The sequence below is a fragment of the Poecilia formosa genome, unplaced genomic scaffold (assembly GCF_000485575.1).
Source record: "Poecilia formosa unplaced genomic scaffold, Poecilia_formosa-5.1.2 Scaffold6, whole genome shotgun sequence".
NCBI lineage: Eukaryota > Metazoa > Chordata > Actinopteri > Cyprinodontiformes > Poeciliidae > Poecilia > Poecilia formosa.
The window spans coordinates 1,048,318-1,068,079 of NW_006799945.1; the positions used below are offsets into that span (position 1 = coordinate 1,048,318).

Below are 19,762 nucleotides of genomic sequence, written 5' to 3' on the forward strand. Positions count from 1 at the left end.
CCCTTCTCTCCATTTAGTTGCTCTTTGTGTTCCCTCCACTGTAGGCTTCTGTCCTAATCATTCAAGTCATTCCAGGAGCAAAACACTGGGGACTAAATGAAAGAGAAGAGCGAAAGAAGATGGAGTCAATGACAGAGGCACAAGACAGGAAGTATTTAGGTAAGAGACTGTGTTCAGGTGGTTATTTAGAGGGATGGAAAGTCCTGACTGTGAGCGAAATGCGTAATCAGGAAGGGAGAGGAAGGGGGAAAAAAAAAACAATTAGACGGGACACAGAAAGAGAAAGTTAGTGATGTGGAATTAAACGCACCATTATCAGCGTGCTCATTTGCCTAAGGGCTCACCTTGCCTGCCAAGTGTCATGCTGGCATCATGGAGCAAAATAAAATACAAAGGAAGTTTTTCAAGGCAAATAATTTGAAGCTACACATTAAGTGAATCTGGATATTAAAAAAAAATAGCAACAGTATTGTTTTGAACATCTTGATTACAAATCTACTGCAGATTTGAACTGACACTTTAAATTTGCATAATCCTTTTGTCCTGGTTTCAGAATGATAAATGGTCTGACTGAGGTGAAAATGTTAAAAATGTTGTCTTACAACAGTCTCACAGTAACACACGATGTGATATCAGTTCTGCTTTAAACGTAGCCGCTCTCACCAGGAACACGGTGATGTCCACATAGCATAACTCTTAAAAAGAAATTTGAATCTGTATCGGTAGGGAAACAAAACAACTTTTCTTTCAAGCATTAATCGATTTGTGTATTGTTTAGATCACTGTGTTTCAGTGATGCAAGTGCAGTGAAAAACAAACTGTTGTTTATGTCTTTACTTAAAAGAAAGTCATTTTTGAAATCCAGTAGAAAGCCTTAGACACTGTCCAACTTTAATATGCATCCCAATCAACCGTTAGACTCAGAAAAGCTTTAATTGATGTTTAACCAAGCAAGAAGCATACGTGATAAATAGTAAATAATCATAACATGGAATGAGTTGATCTGGACAAAAGATGTATAAATCGGGGAAAAAGCTAGAAAAGTAGCACAGTGTACAGTAATAGTAAGTGGTATCTTTTTTAGACTCCCTTTTCTTCCTCTCACTTTCCTTCTCTGCCCCACCTTTTTTTTTTTTTGCCTTCTCCCGCTGCAGTGCTTTGTCTCTCCATTATAAAACTTTTGTGCAACTTTAGAATGTGCCAAGAAATGTGAGGAGGAAATGTTTCAATCTCTGCTCCCCTCAGCAAGCTGAGCAACAATGCCTTTTGGAGGGGGGCTTCATGCTAGCAATCAATACAGCAATCAATACAGCATTCACTCACATTCAGGCATGTGTTCTCATCCTGAGTACACACACATCGCGCATATATATACATTATATATGCTGTATATATACAGCAGTAGTACCGGCAAAGGGAGGGGTTCGATGGGGGTTGCCATAGAAACTGCTTTCCTTCAGGTCGGGGCAAGGATGATAAAGAAGCAGCGATGAAATATCACGTGCAAAACATATCTGATGATACCTTTTGAACTACGTGAATGAAAGCTGGCAAACAAGCAGCGCAAACAAAAGCCGTCTGAGTCACCGGGGTCTGGACAAGCCAGCTGTCATCGGGCAAGAGGCGGGAAACAACCTGGACAGTTTGTCACTTTATCACAGGGCTAACAGAAATCCACATCGGAGGAACAACACTTACTCCTGCTGCCAATTTAGAAGCCATTATTAACAGATAAAAATGCCTGTTATTAGCCAAGGAAGTTCAAATTCAAGCCAGGGACAAATATGCTTGCACACTTCATGCTGCTTCTTTAATTTTTGGCACAACTACACTTTTAGGTTTCACTTTTGCTTATTGCTTTTTAATGCTTATCTGTGCATTTAGGGATTTATTTGTGTGTGCGTTTATTTTGGTGTTGATGCACCAAGATTTTCCCAATGATGGACACTTAAGTGATTGTTCAACTCTATTCTGTATAATTACTGGCTTGTGTTTTCACATCCCTTCAAAGCTGTCGCTGCTGGGATTACTGCAGCACCTGCATGTTTTGGTCTCTCTTGGCTGCCAGGTTTCGTGTTCATCTCAAGAGAGGAGCCGGAGAGAAATTCAGTCATGGGACTGAAAACACATGTTTCATTTTGCCCATTTTCTCTCTTTTCACTCTTTTCTTCTCACCCTCAGGCATCAGACTGGAAATCAGTTGGCACAGTAAACCACGGTGATGCATGGGGATAAAGGAGCGGAAACGGAATAAGATAAAAGGGGGCTTGTGAAACTTGCAAGAGGGGCAACATTTAAACAATAGCACTTTTTCAGATTAGATGAAAAATATCTAAAATAATTACATAAAGAGCTGAGGTACTAAGAAATGAGACATAAGCACTGTTTCCATCTCCTTTGCAATACGGTATTTCTCCTTTGGTGTGTCAACCACCCACACAGTAACATATTCAAACATATGTATCAAGGAGATATTACAACACTTATGAGTACACACCGTTGCAACACATTTTCCACTACTAAATGACATACAGCAAAAATAAATGAAAACCGTTTTGGTTTTGAGGCTTTATAACGACCACTTTGATGTCAATAGTAGCTTTATCAGTTGCAATGATGCTCTTTAATGTGTAATATGTAACAGTTTGTATAGATGAGACTTTTTTTTAATGATTGGTATTGGAACAAAAAGAAAGAACTCCTAGTATCTGTCGTTTTTTAACAGCTGCATCTTTTTACGCACACACGGAGCAGAATGCTACTTGCATGTGTCGACCTAATAACATTGGCATTCTATTTCCTGTCACTTAAATCTGCTTCCTTCATAATAAGTCTTGCCACAACAGCGCCCACAAACATTACACCACATTATTGCCGGAGGAACAAGTCATTATGTTGTCTGATTTAATTGCACAACTTATGAATTGATACAAAAAGCTCATGTGTAGCATCCCTATTTACTTCCACGAACAAGGTGTGCTGCACAGCTGGATCACCAGTTGTTAAAGTTCACAACATAAACGCAAAACACGACGTTCCAGAAGCAGGTGAGCAACTCTTTCAGTTTTGTCTCCACATGATGAACTGAAACCATACTGAAATATTTTGCGAGCTAAACTATCAACAAGTCCTACAAAAACAGGGGGTAAAGATGCTAGCTTTAGCTTATCAGTTCAGCAAATTGTTCAAAGTAAAAATGTTGTTTTTAGAGTTTATTGAGGACTGTGGTTGTATATCTCAAGTCGGAGATACCTCAGCAAAAAATAATACAGCTTGATGATTGCTTATGTCGAGGTTTATATTATAATAGCCTCTAGCATATTACATCTGCTCTGCGGAAACCCCCGTAGGTACAAAATACCTGTTATTGTGAAGAAGAAAACAGGATACTTCAGCATCCTAAAAGTCACGTGCCGAGTTAAATTTAACAGAATAACATTATTTATGTAGATTATGTAATACTGCTAAAACAATGCGTTAATTCGCTGTACTATAAAGCTTTGTGAATTTCAAGCATATATGGCATAAATTTGAATGAAACATCAGACTGGGACTTAAAATCTGCAAATTTATCCTCTTGAATGACTCGGATCGTTCTCAAAGACAAAATGATCCTGTTTGGCTTGACAATTGCAGTGAGACACAACAAAAAGTGGTCTACAGTCTGAACAATATAGGTTTTTGGTAGAAAATGCCTGTAATTCTACATTTTGAAGCAATCGCGTATTTACTTTTCACAGGAATAAATCTTAGACACCAAAGCTCGACTCTGTTGACTTTTATAACTTAAAGCTCATTTTTACATTTAAAAAGAAGCAGCAAGACAAGCAGCAAGGGAAAAAAAAAACACATTATTGATTACTGTTGTATGCTCACAGACGAATGTTCCATTTTGTTTGCCGAAACACAGGCGTCACTTCTCAGCATTAATCTACAGTTCAGAAACACAAACAATGCAATCCTTCAAAATGACATGCAGCTGAGTCAACACCCCTTTAAACCTGTTTCAGCAAAAATGTGAACATTGTACCTGAATTGATCACATCGTTCTATTAGGGATGTGAAAGATTTAGCTGGTCAGAGTATACCTGAAGTGTCATATGCAGCCACACACACACACACACGCACACACACACACACCCACACACACACACACACACACACACACACACAAACAAAACTCCAAAGGGGTGGGTGGGAACATTAACCCACAGCAGTGAGTGGGTTAATGTTCAACACCAGCACCTGACAACCCTTTAGTAGTCAGAAACCAGGAAAAGCTCAAGTTACCAGTGCCAATAACGCCCAAGCACACACCAATTTGTTTGAGTAAGCATCAAACATTTGTCTTTCTCTCTGCATCCCACTAAATGATCATGTCAGCTTTTGCATCAGGATTTTACTGATGGGAAAACATTATCGCTCACTGACACTCACAAAAAATTTTCATTCATCTACAGGATATAAGAAATTTCAGCAGAGACAAACATTAGCCAAAAAAACACACTAACCTAATAGACTCATACACTACAACCCCACCCCTCATCCCTCCAACACACACGCACACGCACGCACACACACACTCCGCACACACCCACACATCTCCGAACAGGTGGCTCGGCTTCAGTCAAGAAACAGCAACGCTGGATGTTGCTTTCTCCTCGTTTAGCCCAGAGAAAAGACAAAATGTGCAAATCCTCCTCTCCTTTCCACCTCACTGTGCACATCTGTCTCCTCCTGCAGCTACTGCACACACAGGTTTTCCCCAGCTGCTTGCTATGCTAACCCCGTGCACTATATTTAGGACTCAACAGAGCTAGATCTAAGACAAACACACTGGGGCACAATGATGCAGAGACAAACAGCAGCACCGAAGAGGTTTGTATTTACCGTGTGTGCTGGCTAGCACAGGAGCATCTTTACTGAGGAGTCGCTCCCTCCTTCCTCCTTGCTGTAGTCTCTTCCCTTCTTCCGTGCTCTGTATGGGTGGGGAATTGTCAAACGGCTGCAGCAGCAGCATCAGCAGCAGCAGCAGCAGCAGCTCTGGGTTCTGTCTCTCTCTCTTTCTTTCTCTCTCTCTCCTCCTTTTCCTCCGCCCCCTCTCCACACACTCTCTTTCCTATCCTCTCTTTGCTTTCACTATCTCCCCACCCCCGAAGACCCTCCTCTTTAACACCCTTCCTTAATCATCTTCTACAAGCTTCCTCCCTCCTCTGCTCACTTTCCTTCCTCCTTTCTCTTTCGAACAATGTATAGAAAGCTGCGTAAATCCACTCAGCTGAATTAATCAGCTCTCTCCACTGTCACAAACATCGGTGACATCAGAGAGCCTCAGCTACATGTAAAGGTGTCAAAGAGATCTGAAAAGCTGGACAGTGTGCAGTGCTGTGAAGAAGGATTTGTCTCCTTACAGACTTATTCTATCGCTTCTGTTTCTTTGACACACTTAAATGTTTTAGATAATCGAACAAACTGCTATTTCAGACAAAAATTACATATAGAAAAGAGAGTTGTCAAGTGATGATTTTGTTTATTATGGTAAAAAAAAAAAAAAAGAAAACTTAACTAAACCAACCTGACCCTATGAGGAAAATTAATTGCCCCAAGAACCTGATAGATGTTTGGGGCAGCCTTAGCAGCAATCACTGTGGGATTCTATTTAAATAAAATTATCTTTTAAAATTGTAATTTTGAATTTGCTCAAATTATCTTTGAAATTTATTGTCCAAACTTAAACATGTGTGACAAAAAAGCAAAAGCAGAATAGATCTTTAAGGATGCTAATACTTTATCAAGCACAACAGATGGGACATTGGAGGCCGACTGCTAAGTAGAGCTAACATTTTCTGCTCTCTTTCTTAATTCATGTCTTCACCATTCATTTAAATTGCTACATTTTGGCTTTTAACTGAGATTCATACTTAACAACACAGATGATCATAACTCGTTCTGACTTAAGCTGGTAAGTTTTTAAAATTTGTTTTGCAACAGCTAAAACCTCTTACCCTTTGATTCTAAAGATAGAGCATAAATAGATACTATAAATACAGAAACTCTAAATATCTAAATTAAGACATGTTTCTTAATTTTAAGACTCTTCTTTTTGAATGTGGAATGTAGATCCTGAGTGTCTCTCTGCTTTCCACTTGACTGGTTCATGAACTTTAAATGTCTTCCTGAGCTTTTTTGATACTGCAGTGTAATTATTGTGATCTCAGCCCAAGTCAGGTTATCACAGATTTTTGATTCAGTGACAGGAAAGTTGCAACTTTCAGACACCTTATTTGCTGATCATAGGAGATACTGCCAAAAAAAATATCCATATTTGCTTTGTAACTATTTTTGCAATGGCACAGTTAGAACTTTATTTGTCTCAGAAGATGGGTATGCAGAAGATCGCACTGCACTAATTAGATACTCCCCTTGGCAGGACAAATAGTTGAAGTGAATGACATAGTAAAATATCTGGACCTGCTCTACTGTGACCTGGTTGTAAGCAGAGCTTCAAAAAGAAGAAACATGAGTAAGAGTGAAAAATAGAGCAGTCAAATTATTGAAAAGTGTGAACAGGCTGTTCATCATCTGATCAAAAATTAAAGACCATAACCCTAAAAATTCAAAATCTTCCCATAATCCTGGTTTTTTTGGGGGGGGTTTTTTCCCTAAAAGAGCTTTTATGTGTTGTGAGAAACTGTCTGATGATCTGAAATCTGTGAAGGAACAAATATCATGACATGATGACATTACACTTGAACTTGGTGAAGATTCTAATTTTACAAATTAGTGCAATATTTTTCACTATTATAAACCACATGGAATTATATAATGTCTTATTATTATTATTATTATTGTTGTTGTTGTTGTTGTTGTTGTTGTTGTTGTTGTTATTATAACATGTTCATTACCAAATAACATATCTTTCAGTATCATATTATATCTACATATTTACAATATAGCAACATTTATTTTGGGGGCTCTTCATAAGGCTAAAAAGTACAATTTAAACTTTTGTTTACAATCTAAAATAACATGTTGCACCACAAGGGCAAATTGTGAAGTGGAATGATTTCATCTTTATTCTTTTCTAAGCGTCACTTCACAATTTCACAGATTTTAGTCATTAACTACAACATGGCACACACTTGCTATCGCACTGCCTACACTGCTTTGTCAGAGTGAGTAATTATATCATACTGACATCAGCTTATGTGCAGTGACTCATGCATATTTTTTCATGTATGTGCGAGCGCGGTTAAATTGCAGCTGCCCCCTTAAAATGATTTAATCCGGTTAAAAGGATTTACAATTAATCCAAGGGGGCCCTACATTTTGACACTGCCACATTTTAGCATGTCTGTCTTGTAATACAACATGTTTTGTTTTGGCTGTAAAGGTAAGGAATTCAGCCTCTGTAAAGATGGCGTGTACTGAAACTAAACCAATGGTTGGTGTTTATGTAATATTTTTTTTTATTGTAGTGGAAAATTACTGACAATTCAGCTAATTTCCCCTGATATATATATATTTTTTTATTTTATTTTAGGACTTATAGTGATAGACCAACATGAAGTAGCACACAATTGTGAATTGGAAAAAAAAACTGATATGTGGTTTTTTAATTATTTTACAAATACAAATCTATAAATTGTGATTTGCAGATGCTTTTAGCCACATTTACCGTAATAACTCAAATTCTATGAGTAGCAGAAAACAAACATGAACCAGAACATGTTATCGCCATGGTGAAGGCTGATGCTGGCAGCATCATTCTGTGGGTATCATTTTCTTCAGAAATGACAGAAAACCTGGACTTGGTTGAAAAACATAATTACTTAAGAAGCCCAGATTTCTGGTGATAACAGACATCTGTTAGAATTGCCCAAGTCAAAGCTTAGACCTAAATCCAAAAGAGAATTAGTCCCAAAATTAGGTACTCTCTAATTTTGTCAGCTCAACAAAGGACTGACTCAACTACTCTGAATGCAGACTATAGCATGAAATCTTAATAAAGAAATATTGACTTTTGTGGTGACAATTTAGATAAATTCTGAAACATTCCAAGATCATAAATGCATTTGCTTTACTTTCTAAAACCGTGGATGAGGAAGAGACTCATTTATGCATGATCTGACATCTAAAAAGAATCTAAATTCAATCACAACTAGATCTCTCTCAGACGTCCATCACATCTGCTTTGGTGATTACGGACATGAAGCAACACAGGCCAGGTCAGTGAGCACAGCCAACCACGGAAAAGTCAGATGCAAAAAGAAAGACAGGACTGGCAGTGTCCAGCGGATAGCAGGCATATACATTAAACTACTGAAATTTTACTGACAATTTGGCAGCAGTGGAAACAAGAAGTGAAAGCAGATCCAAAATTGAACCTTTTAATGCATCTGTGTCATATAGGATTTAAATTACCCTGCAAGTTAATACACCCTTTTGTACTTTTTTAAACTGAGAACAGGCTTTTAGTGTTTTTTTCTTTTGTTTTTTGTTGTGTCTTTTTTACCACTTCTTCTAAAGCCAAAAGCTTGTGTGCTTTAGTAACAAGATGACAGATGGAGTGGGCAATGGACTGAGCATAATTAAGTTATAACAGAACATCTAAAAAAAAAAAAAAAAAAGAAAACACTTTCAGGGATAAATTTAATCAAGAAGGGAATATGAAGCCAACCCAAAATTATTTCCTTTTAATACAGGTTGAAAAAACAAAAAAACAAAAAAAAACTGGCTAGTTAGTGAAAGCAAACTGTATTTCTGTGGGTGGTGTTATTATCCAACTGAGTTCTAAATAGGCTAATTAACATTTAACATTTTTCTGTGCTATTATTAACCCTGGTCTGACAATGCCGTTTTTGATCAGAAGAACCTAAATGCAGGTTGCGGGGCCGAATAAGACAACACTATTAGAGATTATTTATTGGATGTGGGACTCCTCCTTTCACTGGGACAGCCGGTTTCATCATGAGGGCCATCATCTGAGCGAACCAGCTGCTGGCAATGCATAATTGTTGCCATAGAAATGGTGTCCAGGGAGACAGCTGTGGCCTTTTAGCAGGAGCCACACAACACACAGAAGGTCATTCCTCACCTGAGGTTCGTTTCTTTGGGTGTCCATTTAAGACTGTTTCCATGCAACAAGTCTAAAGGTTTAAAACATCTGTGCAATCAGGCGATCAGATGAACTAGGCCGCATTTGGAACAAACACATTCGGGCGATAGTCCTTGGTTTCCGAAGAAAGCTTTCTGATTGTTCTGTATCAATCAACTGCATTGGTATTTTGACATATTGTATATTGTATTTGTATTTTATCTAAAAATGATAGCAAAACACAGGTCTTTCCACATGGAGTTTGCATGTTCTCAGCATGGGTTCTGATAAGTTTAACTGGACTCTTTGGCCACTTGTTCAGAGCATATCTCACCTCTCTCCCAGTTACCACTGGAGTAAGAGACCAGGTGTTACCTCGCAAGCATAACAACGGATGGATGGCTAAAAAAAAAAATAGCATAAAATAGCCGATATCTACATATTTGTCATTTTCTTTTAATGCATTCCAAAAAGTAAAAGCCCACAGACCAAATCTTCTTAGGGAAATATGTTAGAATAAACTTGCTCCTACATCAGAGTTTCCCTCAGCCTAACTGATCCACGGCTGAGTCTGGCTTTGCATAAATGAGAATGATGCAGTCTGTGAGTAAAGCTGCCCCAAAGGCAGAGCAAACGCAGTGTTTTGCAAAGGTTTTCATTTCTGTTTTGTCAAACAAAAACTTCTATGCATTTTTGGGGGATCTTTGTGATAAACCAACACAAACAAATACATAATTATTAGGTAAAGGGAAATAACAAAACACGTTGTTTTGTTTTTTTTAATAAATACAAGTCTTAAAAGAAAAGTGTGGTCGGCATTTATGTTCACGCTACTTTTACACACTCCAACAGTGTGTAAATCCATCTCAGTATTGGTACAGCTGTTGTTTGAAGGCCTTAGAATTTTGTAAGAGAACATTTATAAACAAGCTTCACCATGCAGACCAAGTAACACATCTGACAAGTCAGATGGAAAGCTGTAGAGAAGTTTAAATCAAGGTTACGTTATAAAGCAAAAGCCCAAGCTTTGAACACATCATGGGCTTTTCTTCGCAATATACAGCAGTGGAAAAAGCATTCCACTCCTGCAACCCAACTTTTACAAGGTGGTGCAGGTAAACTTACAGGTCTACCAAAGAACAACATAATCAAAGAGGAAGTCAAGAAGCAAAAAGTAACTCTGGTCAGAACTGTGTCACTCAACATAAATCCAAAGCTTCAATGGAATAGTTTAAATCAAATAATATTCTCATGTCAGAAAGGCCCAGTCAAAGTCCAATCCTTTTTAGAAACTGAAGTGAGAACTAAAAACTGAGGTTCACAAACATTGTTGGTTTAATGAGAGTAAAATTGGTATTTTTGCTCTGGTATTTCCTGGGATATAAATATTTTTGGAAGGTGCTACATGTCAGCAACCGAATTAAACACTTTCATCCAAATAGAAATAGATTAGAATGTATTTGTTGATTTATGACGCTGCCATTCATATAAGCCTATAATGTTTTAAAACAGAAGCAACTGTAAAGTTCTGGCAGAATGTGTCTGATAATGTCTCCATGCTTCATGTTGCCAAGACAATGGCTAACACATCCTTGCCATCTGGGACCAACTGGGGAGGAAGTATTTGTGAAACAAATTCTTATTCATGACATGGAAGAAACAAACATGTATTGCTATAAAAATAATCTACATGATATGTATGGCCTTCTGTGCTTCCTTGTCTTTGTAAAGTTGCTCAAATGTTTGCTTTGGTAGAACATAGCATAGCAAGCAGCAGTCCCTGAATTACTACTTTAATCTTAAAAAACAAAATCTTGATCAGGGAATATCATCCAAGACATTTTAGCTAGTAAACTTGTACATAAGTAACTTTTCCTGATAGAACATCTTAGTAGCCAAATTGTGTATGCCTGAATACTGAGAAATAAAAACATACCACTTTTCGATAATGTTGCTTCTCTTGGCGGAGTGCGACCACTTCCTGCTTTAGTGCCCTGTTTTTTTCCTCTAATACTCGAGAGCGGTTCACATTGTAGACTCCAGCGTGTCCCACACCTTGCTGAGATGAAAACTCACTTTTAGACTGAAAGAAAAAAAGAAACACAAGAATTAGTTCTGACAGCCAAAAGGCTTTTAATTGGCTACTGTGATACTCCAACACAGACGAATTGGGGATGCTTAAAACGAATTAAAGCCCATTGAATAATAACTGCTAATGATACAATTTTATTTTACTGTGATTTTTAAAAATATATAAAGCACCGGATAACACATGCAAATATAGTTTGCAGCAGCACCCATTTATTTTGGGTGTATTTTGTGTGTTTTTGATCATCTTCTGAATTTTGTCCATATCTAATGTTATTTGAAAAGTAAGCCATTGTCTAGTAAAAAATAACCTAGAAGAAAATGTCTGTAAACTGAAAAAACAAAAGTGGTTATTCATGAAATCCTAAGACCAACAGAAAAAAAAGGAAAGAAATCTGAGCATTAGCTGCTGACCAAATAGGCATTTAGCTAAACCTCTGAGGAAAGGGGGGAAACATTATTTTCAGTTCTGCTTCCAGCAAAGCAGTTCTATCCTGTGGAGCTATTATAAGGAAAAGGATTACCAAACATGAAAATGCATTTGCTGCTGCAAATTCAAGTTCAAGTTTTGAACCTCAGTTGGATTTACAAACATATTTTTCTGCTAAGAAACGTCACTAAAAGGAAAGATTTTTCTCTAAGCTAAATTCAAACGCACTTGAGTCCTGTGCAGAAATATAAAATCAAAACTCTAAAAAAGCAGGTTGTCGCCTTCTCCAAATAATTGTGAATGGTCCTTTTGCACATCAAAGAAGAAAAAAAAATCTGAACAACTTACCAGAACGTAGTATTTGGAATCAAAATAGGCCAGAGGCAATAGCTTCACAAATTTTCTAATCTCTTTGAGGCCAGCAGAACTACAAGTGGAAAAGGAGTTACGGATCGATTTGAATGAGGTATAAACAAGTCCAACTCAAGGTAGTTGGAAGAAAACCTATGATAGAGCACTCTGTGTGACTCTGTGTCTAGCTGACGAAATAGCCAATAGCTTTTGTTGGCATGCGGATGCTCTATAAAGTGTATTCACTCTGTTACAATGTAGGATTTTGAGACTAAAACCAGATTGAGTATGATTAATCATTGCCTAACTTCTTTCACGTTTATGTTTGACAAATTGTTCACAAATCAATCTGAAGCACAAATGTTTGGCTGCATAAGAGGCTACAATAACCTGGTTGTAGAAGTACACATCCCCTTCATACTGAGTACAGTCACAAGTTTGAATCTGCAAAGGAATGACTTCATCAAAAGAAATTAATCTTGAGTCCAGACTTAAGTCTGACAGAAAATATGTACGATCATCAGGACGGATTTGTGGACAATGCATGTCCTCACAGTACGAAGGTAGAAATTTATAGGAATCTTTATGAGGTTGGTTTGACAAACAATGTCTGTCTTGGTAGAAGATGAATGCTGAAAATTAATGAAAAAAGCTCTAAGGGTGTAATCACTTCTGCCAACAGTTTATTGCAGGTTTTTTTTTTTTTTTTAATAAATCTCCACCTCACAGATTATTTTTTGTTTCAGTTAGATTTTTTATGTAGGCAATATGGCTTTCTGCCCAAAGGTGGCGTGGGAGGCACCAAAGAGCAGTAAATAATCGTAAAAAAATGTTTTCTCCACTGTCAACACATCCATGCCCAGTATGAGAAACTGTCGCAAAGTTGAGAACTTAATGCAATACTCTTTCCAACGTTGCTACATGCCTATTCAGGTGGAGGAATCGTTGTAAAATCAGAAACTAAATGTTGTGTTTTCATTACCTTTAAGCAGAAAATCATCTTAATTTTAAAAAATGCTTGAAAATATCAGTCTATATGTAGTTAATCCATATAATTTATTTCACCTACTGAAATAAATCAAATAAAATGACTTTATGACAGTGACTTTAAATCTGTCTGTACAATTTGATTTGAGTACTTAAGAATTTACACTGGGCCTTTTTTTAAGGCGTCTTAAGATGACAATTTGTTGAACTGAATTTTTCTGATTCATTACATACTGTTAGCAGAATAGATCTGAATAGATAAATGTGGAAAACTTTAGGTCCCAGAAATCTGACATTTTTATATGAGTGTGTACACATTTAAGAGCCATTGCATTGCAAATTAGTAACTTAAACATGAAGCTTAATCTGAAACCTGCCAGGAGATTACTCTTATTTGCTATCTGAACTGTTTAACTAAGCTAGCTTAGCACTGCCACAGTACATAGAGAAAGGATTATCACTGAAGACAAGAGAAACATTTTGTTCTCTTTGAACTCCACTTACTAACTAACAAAGTTTAAACATTACTCTAATGAATCAGTTAACATACTGCCACAGTTTCTGGCACACTGCTGAGCTAATAACATCCATTACTGACAATTAGCCAGACTTGCTTTCTCAGAAAAAAAAGGAAAAAAAAAATCCAATTGAAAAAAAAAAAAAGAAGAAGAAAAGATGTTCTTCCTGACAGCATGATTCTAAAGCCTAGATGATGGACCTCTTAAGCAGACAGGAAGACAACAATGTCCACCTGCTCATACAGCGCACTTGCCAAGCAGACAGGCTAACAGATCCTACGCCTTGCAAAATAAGGCACTAATCAAATGGATTTTAGCATCTGGCTGCCTGGACTATGAGGCAAACACATCATCTCTAATCAGTGGCAGCCACTACATCTAAGACAGGCATGATTCAGAGCAACGGCTGAGGGCCTGTGGATGGAGACGGCAGACACCGTGACAGAAACCACTCCTCTGTGTCAGGGAAGACACAGTTGTGCCATCCAGTTGAGGACACATCATCTGAGTAGAGAGCAAGCTGAATCCTTGACAGGAGTTACATCACAGAACAGGACAAAGACACAAATGTGGACTATGGGATCCTTAAACTGCATAAATTGCTTTTGTTTCCACTGTACGTTATGTAGAGGGGAGACAAACAAATAAAGTGAACAGTACTCTATGCAGGTATGCTTACATATATACATGAAAATGAATGTTTTTATCCCCATAAAGTTTTTTTTTTTTTTCTTACAAATCTGTCCACAAGTTTGTTATGGAAACTAGAGCCTTTAATAAAAACCCCTTAATAAAAACATTAACTACTAATATTGAATATTTTGTAACTTCTCACAATGTGAAAAATTATCTGGCAACCATGTCAGTCCCTCTATGACTAATGTACACACCATCTGATTGGTTCTTCAGGTTGCTTAACACCCCGTGCAGAAAAAATCAGCTCATTTCAAATTGGTTCTTGAAAATGACAATAACTTCACGGAGCTTCAGTGGCCTCCAAAGTCAGCTGATGTAAATCCAAAACAGTACCTTTATCGATGGGGAAGAAGAGTAGATTTGCTTATTGGATGAGCAGCTAATAAGTCAGCAAAAACGGAGGAATGCTACCATGTGTTTACCATGGTACGACCTAAACCGCTGCCTGAGGATTTTAAAAAGGAATGTTGTAGCAGCTACTGAGTCACGGCGAACAGTCCAATAAGGAAATCGTTGCCTTCTTAAAAAAAAAAAAAAGTTTGAAGATCCACAATAAAAAATTGCCATAGATAATGTAAACAAATACAAGGACTTCGGGAATGATGTTTGTTTGGACAGATGAGTCTAAGGCTAAATTATCTGGACATCATAACGGAGAACATGTTTGGCACAAATGAAGGTGGAAGTGTCATGGTTTCAGATGACTGGATACAGGATCTGGCCAGCTCAAAATTGTAAAATCCATCATGAACGTGAATCAGAGGGTGATTGAGGAAAATGTGACTTAAACCAAAGTCAGAGGGCGGTGAACGCCTGCAGAAATGACTTCATTAGAATGATTTGAGCTAAAGAAGGCAACACTATTTTTTAGTGTTCCCTAAGAAACGCTCTTCTTAGGGAACACTATTTGCCCAAGAAAAATATTTTTTGAAAAACAAGATTATTGTTGTTTGAGTGCAATTAAATCGCTCTCTTCTCCAGAGATTAAAAACAAGGTTAGACATCATTATTTGAACACTTCTTAAGAACGGACGTGTTGGAGCCTCATATGGAGGCTGCCCTGCAGAAGCTCCATTTGGCACATTTTCCATGCTGCTGTGTGACATTGAATTCACCTTTACTTTAATGTCATATGGGACAGGGACATGCAATTATGTTCCTTTATCATTGGATAGAAGCAGTCTTAAATTAACAGATAGCCACAGTGAACAGGAAGTTATGACTGGACTGAATGGGCCATGTTTTAGAAAAAGGGTAATTATATGTGTGAAAATAATTGTGAAAATTAAAGCATAAATAGTTAATTTATCCAAATTATATAGGTAAAAAATTCTAGAATTATACAAGCATCAGACTTTTTCTACTATGAAACTCATGATCTCAGCTTAGTATTGTTTGTTGATGTTTTATGCTGTTCTTCTTTGTAAAGTTCAATGCACCCAATGTGAAACTGTACAAGTTAGTTTTTTTATTTGTTTTTGTTTTTTTACCATCATGTCTTTTTGAGAGGACATTGTTCTTGTGTTTACCAACCCCTAAATGTCAAAGCTGAGCAGAAGATGCACAATCACCAGAAGAGATGCAGTGTGTGCACTGCACAAGGGAAAGTCAGCAACCAAAACAGCTGATGCAAGGACATGATTACTGCTTTACTTACTTCAGTGGCATTTCAGAGAGACCTCTGAGATGCACATCAGCGGTCAGGAGACGTACAAGAACAAAGTCAGGCATCGAGCTGGGACTCACTACTTTTTTAGTCGAACTAGAAGCCTGCTCACATGAGAAACACAGCGAGCAGTGCAGAAAAACAGGAGCACCAACGATGGAGAGTCAGGGAATGCATTATTTATTCAAAACAGACTGGAACTGTGGAGCCTGTGGTAAGAAAGCAATGGTACCTATTTGGGCTTTTTATTAAAGCACTGACTCCTAAAATGAAAAGTGATCCAATTTGATAAAACATAACACATTTTTTTATATTCAAAACTTTACATAATAAAACTGTTTTCCTGGAAGTTCTTGTAGAATATGTGAAATTTTAAAGGATTTTTAAGTTTAAAAAAAGCAAGATTGCGCAACGCTAACTTATTTTGAACTGTAATACCTCCCTCTGGTGTCTGAGTGTTGCAATTGCATGAGGACTGCTGAGTTGCCAACTTGGAATGTGCAACCCCAAATCTCTACTGGAGCTCCAAGCTCCAAACTAGGCTCTAGATATTAGAGATTATTTTTATTCTGTCAGTATATCCATGCATAGTTTTCTTTTGTTAAAATAAAAAAATGAATGAATATTTCTACTTCCCAAGCACACAGCAGTTGCATACCTAGTAAAAGTACATAAAAACTAGAAGACAATCAGAAATTTAATAAGACAACTATTGATATATCTGTTTAAATTGATAACAATAACAAAGTTCCTACCTCAAAAGCAGTCTCCCCTTTGTCCCAAAAGACTCATCCCTCCTCTTATGCCATCAGGCGTCAAAGACAGATGCAACACCTCTGTGTGAGTGCTTCTGCATTCGGCTGGAGCTGGCTGGATGTGTCACTCAAATACAAATCCCCCAAAACTGTTACCTGGCTGGTGCTTTCACACAAAGTCTGATCTGTGAACGTATTAGCTGAGGCTTCATCGCTCAGCTGTGCTGTAAACCCTGACTTATTCCTCTATCTCCTGCTCCCACATGTGTACTCGCTGTTCAGCTGACCAAAAGCAGCATCACACATGGCTGCTTTCATTTAAACAGGATGTGTAAATCTGCTGAGCAGTGATGTTTGAATCATTACATCACACACAGCCGTTTCTCCCTCACTTTATGTAATTCTCGAACATGCAGTGGCCTGCAAAAGAATTCATGAACTGATTTTATGTGATAAAACAGCAAAAACTAGTGCGCAGTTGTGTTGTGGAAGAAAAAGAGCACATGGCTCTGATGATGATTTACAAAAATAAATCTGAAAAGTGTGTAACGGCTTTATGTGAACGTCACATTTTAAGTGTAGATTATATCGTATTTTCCGGACTATAGAGCACACCTCACTATAAGTCGCATCTACAAAATAAAAATAAAAATATAAAAAACTGGAAACATACATATATAAACCACACCCAACAATATATCACTTCACTATTATGCCCTACTTTGAGTTGTTCTATCATGTAACATCCCATTCACTGCAATGAAGTTTGTGGTTCTAAGGTAAAAAATGTTTTAGTTTTTTTTTATTAAAATCTCATAATATCTGTACTGTTTTGTAAGATGTGCAGAATATGCATGTTACCCATATTTAAACCTAAATTTAAGTCACAGTTTAAGTCAGGTTTAAGGTTTCTATCTACTCAACAGACAAATAAAAAGAAGCTACTGTACTAAACGTATGTAAAATCCAACATCCTGATCTCATTTCTGCTTCTAGCTTTAGAGCATCATGTAAATACAGTCTCGGTGTTCACGTTCCAGAACATAGCCCGCAAATAAGCATCCCACTGCTTTCCTCACTTCCCCTAAATCCCTAAGAGGGCTAAAATTAAATCAGCGTGCTGGTTTTAGTGAGGTTACATCAGCAGAAAACTCTCTGTGTGTTCTGTCCAGAGCTGCTCTCTGGCTAACACGAGGGCAGAGCGCAGGACAGAGGGCAGGGCTGAAAGGAAAAGACACCATGACTGCGTGAGCAAGGAGAGGAAGCAGAGCGAACTACTCTGTTGCCTAGCAACACTTGCTTGCTGTCTGTTCCTATCTTTATGGTGGACGCATTACTTGCTGTAAATTGGTTTCCAGGCCTGACATGAGGCCCTGTGAGACAGGGGCTCTGGAACAGATGGAAACTGGATTGGGCAGAAATAGGCAATGACCCCTTTAAATATGCAGACTGCTGAAGGCAAAGTGTCATTTAACTACATGAACAATCTGCTGCCTTTACACCATATCACAGCCTGACCTCCCCCCTACCCCCTTTTCTCTCAGCCTGGATTTTAAATTTAAAGACACGCTGTCCTCTTCTGGGCACATCTGCCTGTTGGTTTGTATTGGGATCATCCCTGTTTAAAAGACGGGTGGGGTAGCAGACGATGGCATTACATTACAGAGTTAAAAACCACCAAAAAAAAAAAAAAAAAAAAAAAATCAGATAAGAAAAAAGTAACTGTGGCATCCTAACTTCACCTGTTAGGTCAGATTATAACGGATAATGAGCTGAGTTACCAGACGTTTGAAGATGATACATCACAATGTCACCAGATGGCAATAAACCTATTTAACTGCTGAGTAGCTGCAACAAACAAATCAAGTCATAGATATGCCATAACTTTCTTCTGTTGAATAAAAACAATATTTTTGGACTAAAAGAGAAACAAGAAACGAGATTCAGTACACATAGCTTAAATTATTACAACTAAAAACTATGGAACAGACCCGGAATCTATGGACCTAGACCCAAGCCTTCAGTGACAGAAAAACAAGTTCCCACTCAACCTTCTACGACCTGAAGAGCATTTCCAGGACAAAAGCACTTTTAAATGTCTTGTTGCTGAAACTTGAAGGCAAACTTGAAGCAGCATTCAGCTTTTATGCTTCACTAACCTGGAACAAACTTCCAGAAAACTGCAAAAATGCTGAGACACCGAATTCCTTTTAAAGCATGGCAAAAAAAAATTTAAAAAAATAAAAATAAATAAATAAATAAATCACACCACTCCAATCTATGCAATCTAATCTCTTTTGTTTTATTTGTTGTTTATGTTTTCATAATGTAAAGCACTTTGAACGGCCTTGTTGTTGAAGTGTCAGTTGGCATTATATTGCTCCTACATTTATATTAATGTTCACCTTTTGAGTTTTATCTTTCCTGGGGTAGCAGTGGAGGCTGTAAAGGCTTGCAGAGTGCAGCACATTGTTACCTTGCCCTTGATGTGGAGGAGGTGCTGGTGGTTCCTGTTTCTGGCCCCGATCATAGCAAGCTGTCTTTGGATCCACTGTAACTCCCTCTGAGATTCCCTCAGCAGATCTTCCATCTTAGTGCTGGTTGTTTGATCCCTCATTATCTCCTGGAAGACAATTCAAAAATATTACATTGTATATGCTCTGAATCCAAGAATAACACACATATGCTTTTGAAAGTTGAAAAAAGATACATATATATATTGATTTTAAGTCACATGTGTTTGTGTCAATTTTTGGTTCCAGGAAGAGAATATAGTCAGTTGCTATTACCGAACTGATCATACACTGACAATTATTCTGGAATAAATTTCCTTTTCGCTAAATGAACAGTTAAATATGATCAAATGTTGCATGTATATGGCCGTATTGTTAACATTTTTCTTGACTCATTCAAGTTTTTGAAAGCTTTAATAGAATTTTAACACTTTAAGTGCTGTCAATATTTATTAAACCGATTTAAAAGAACTATTTCTGCAAACATCATGTAGAATACATTCGCAATCTAATGCTTCAAATTGGTTTCAAAATTGTTCTTTTCACTTTGCATCACTTCAAAATCAACCAATATCATACAGTCAAATTCAGTTTTGGTTATAAGACAATACAGTCAAATTCAGCTCTGATTAAAAAGGCAGTTCAACACATCTGTATCACA

At 37.5% G+C, this 19,762-nt stretch overlaps 1 protein-coding gene across 15 annotated transcripts in view; it reads right to left on the reverse strand.

The window, feature by feature from the left end:
- The window catches only part of LOC103147521 (RIMS-binding protein 2-like), a 68,195-nt gene that overhangs the window by 45,143 nt on the left and 3,290 nt on the right, over nt 1-19,762 (reverse strand). For 13 of the 15 annotated variants that reach the window (XM_016678725.1, XM_016678718.1, XM_016678721.1 and 10 more), the window contains exons 2-3: nt 19,065-19,211; nt 11,034-11,180 (exon numbers count right to left, since the gene is read on the reverse strand). In XM_016678725.1, the coding sequence (XP_016534211.1) occupies nt 11,034-11,180; nt 19,065-19,205 (288 nt within the window). In that variant the 5' untranslated portion in view covers nt 19,206-19,211. Of the gene's footprint in view, nt 1-4,890; nt 5,080-11,033; nt 11,181-19,064; nt 19,212-19,762 lie in introns of those variants that run through there. The other 2 variants (XM_016678735.1, XM_016678752.1) reach the window with 2 other exon arrangements.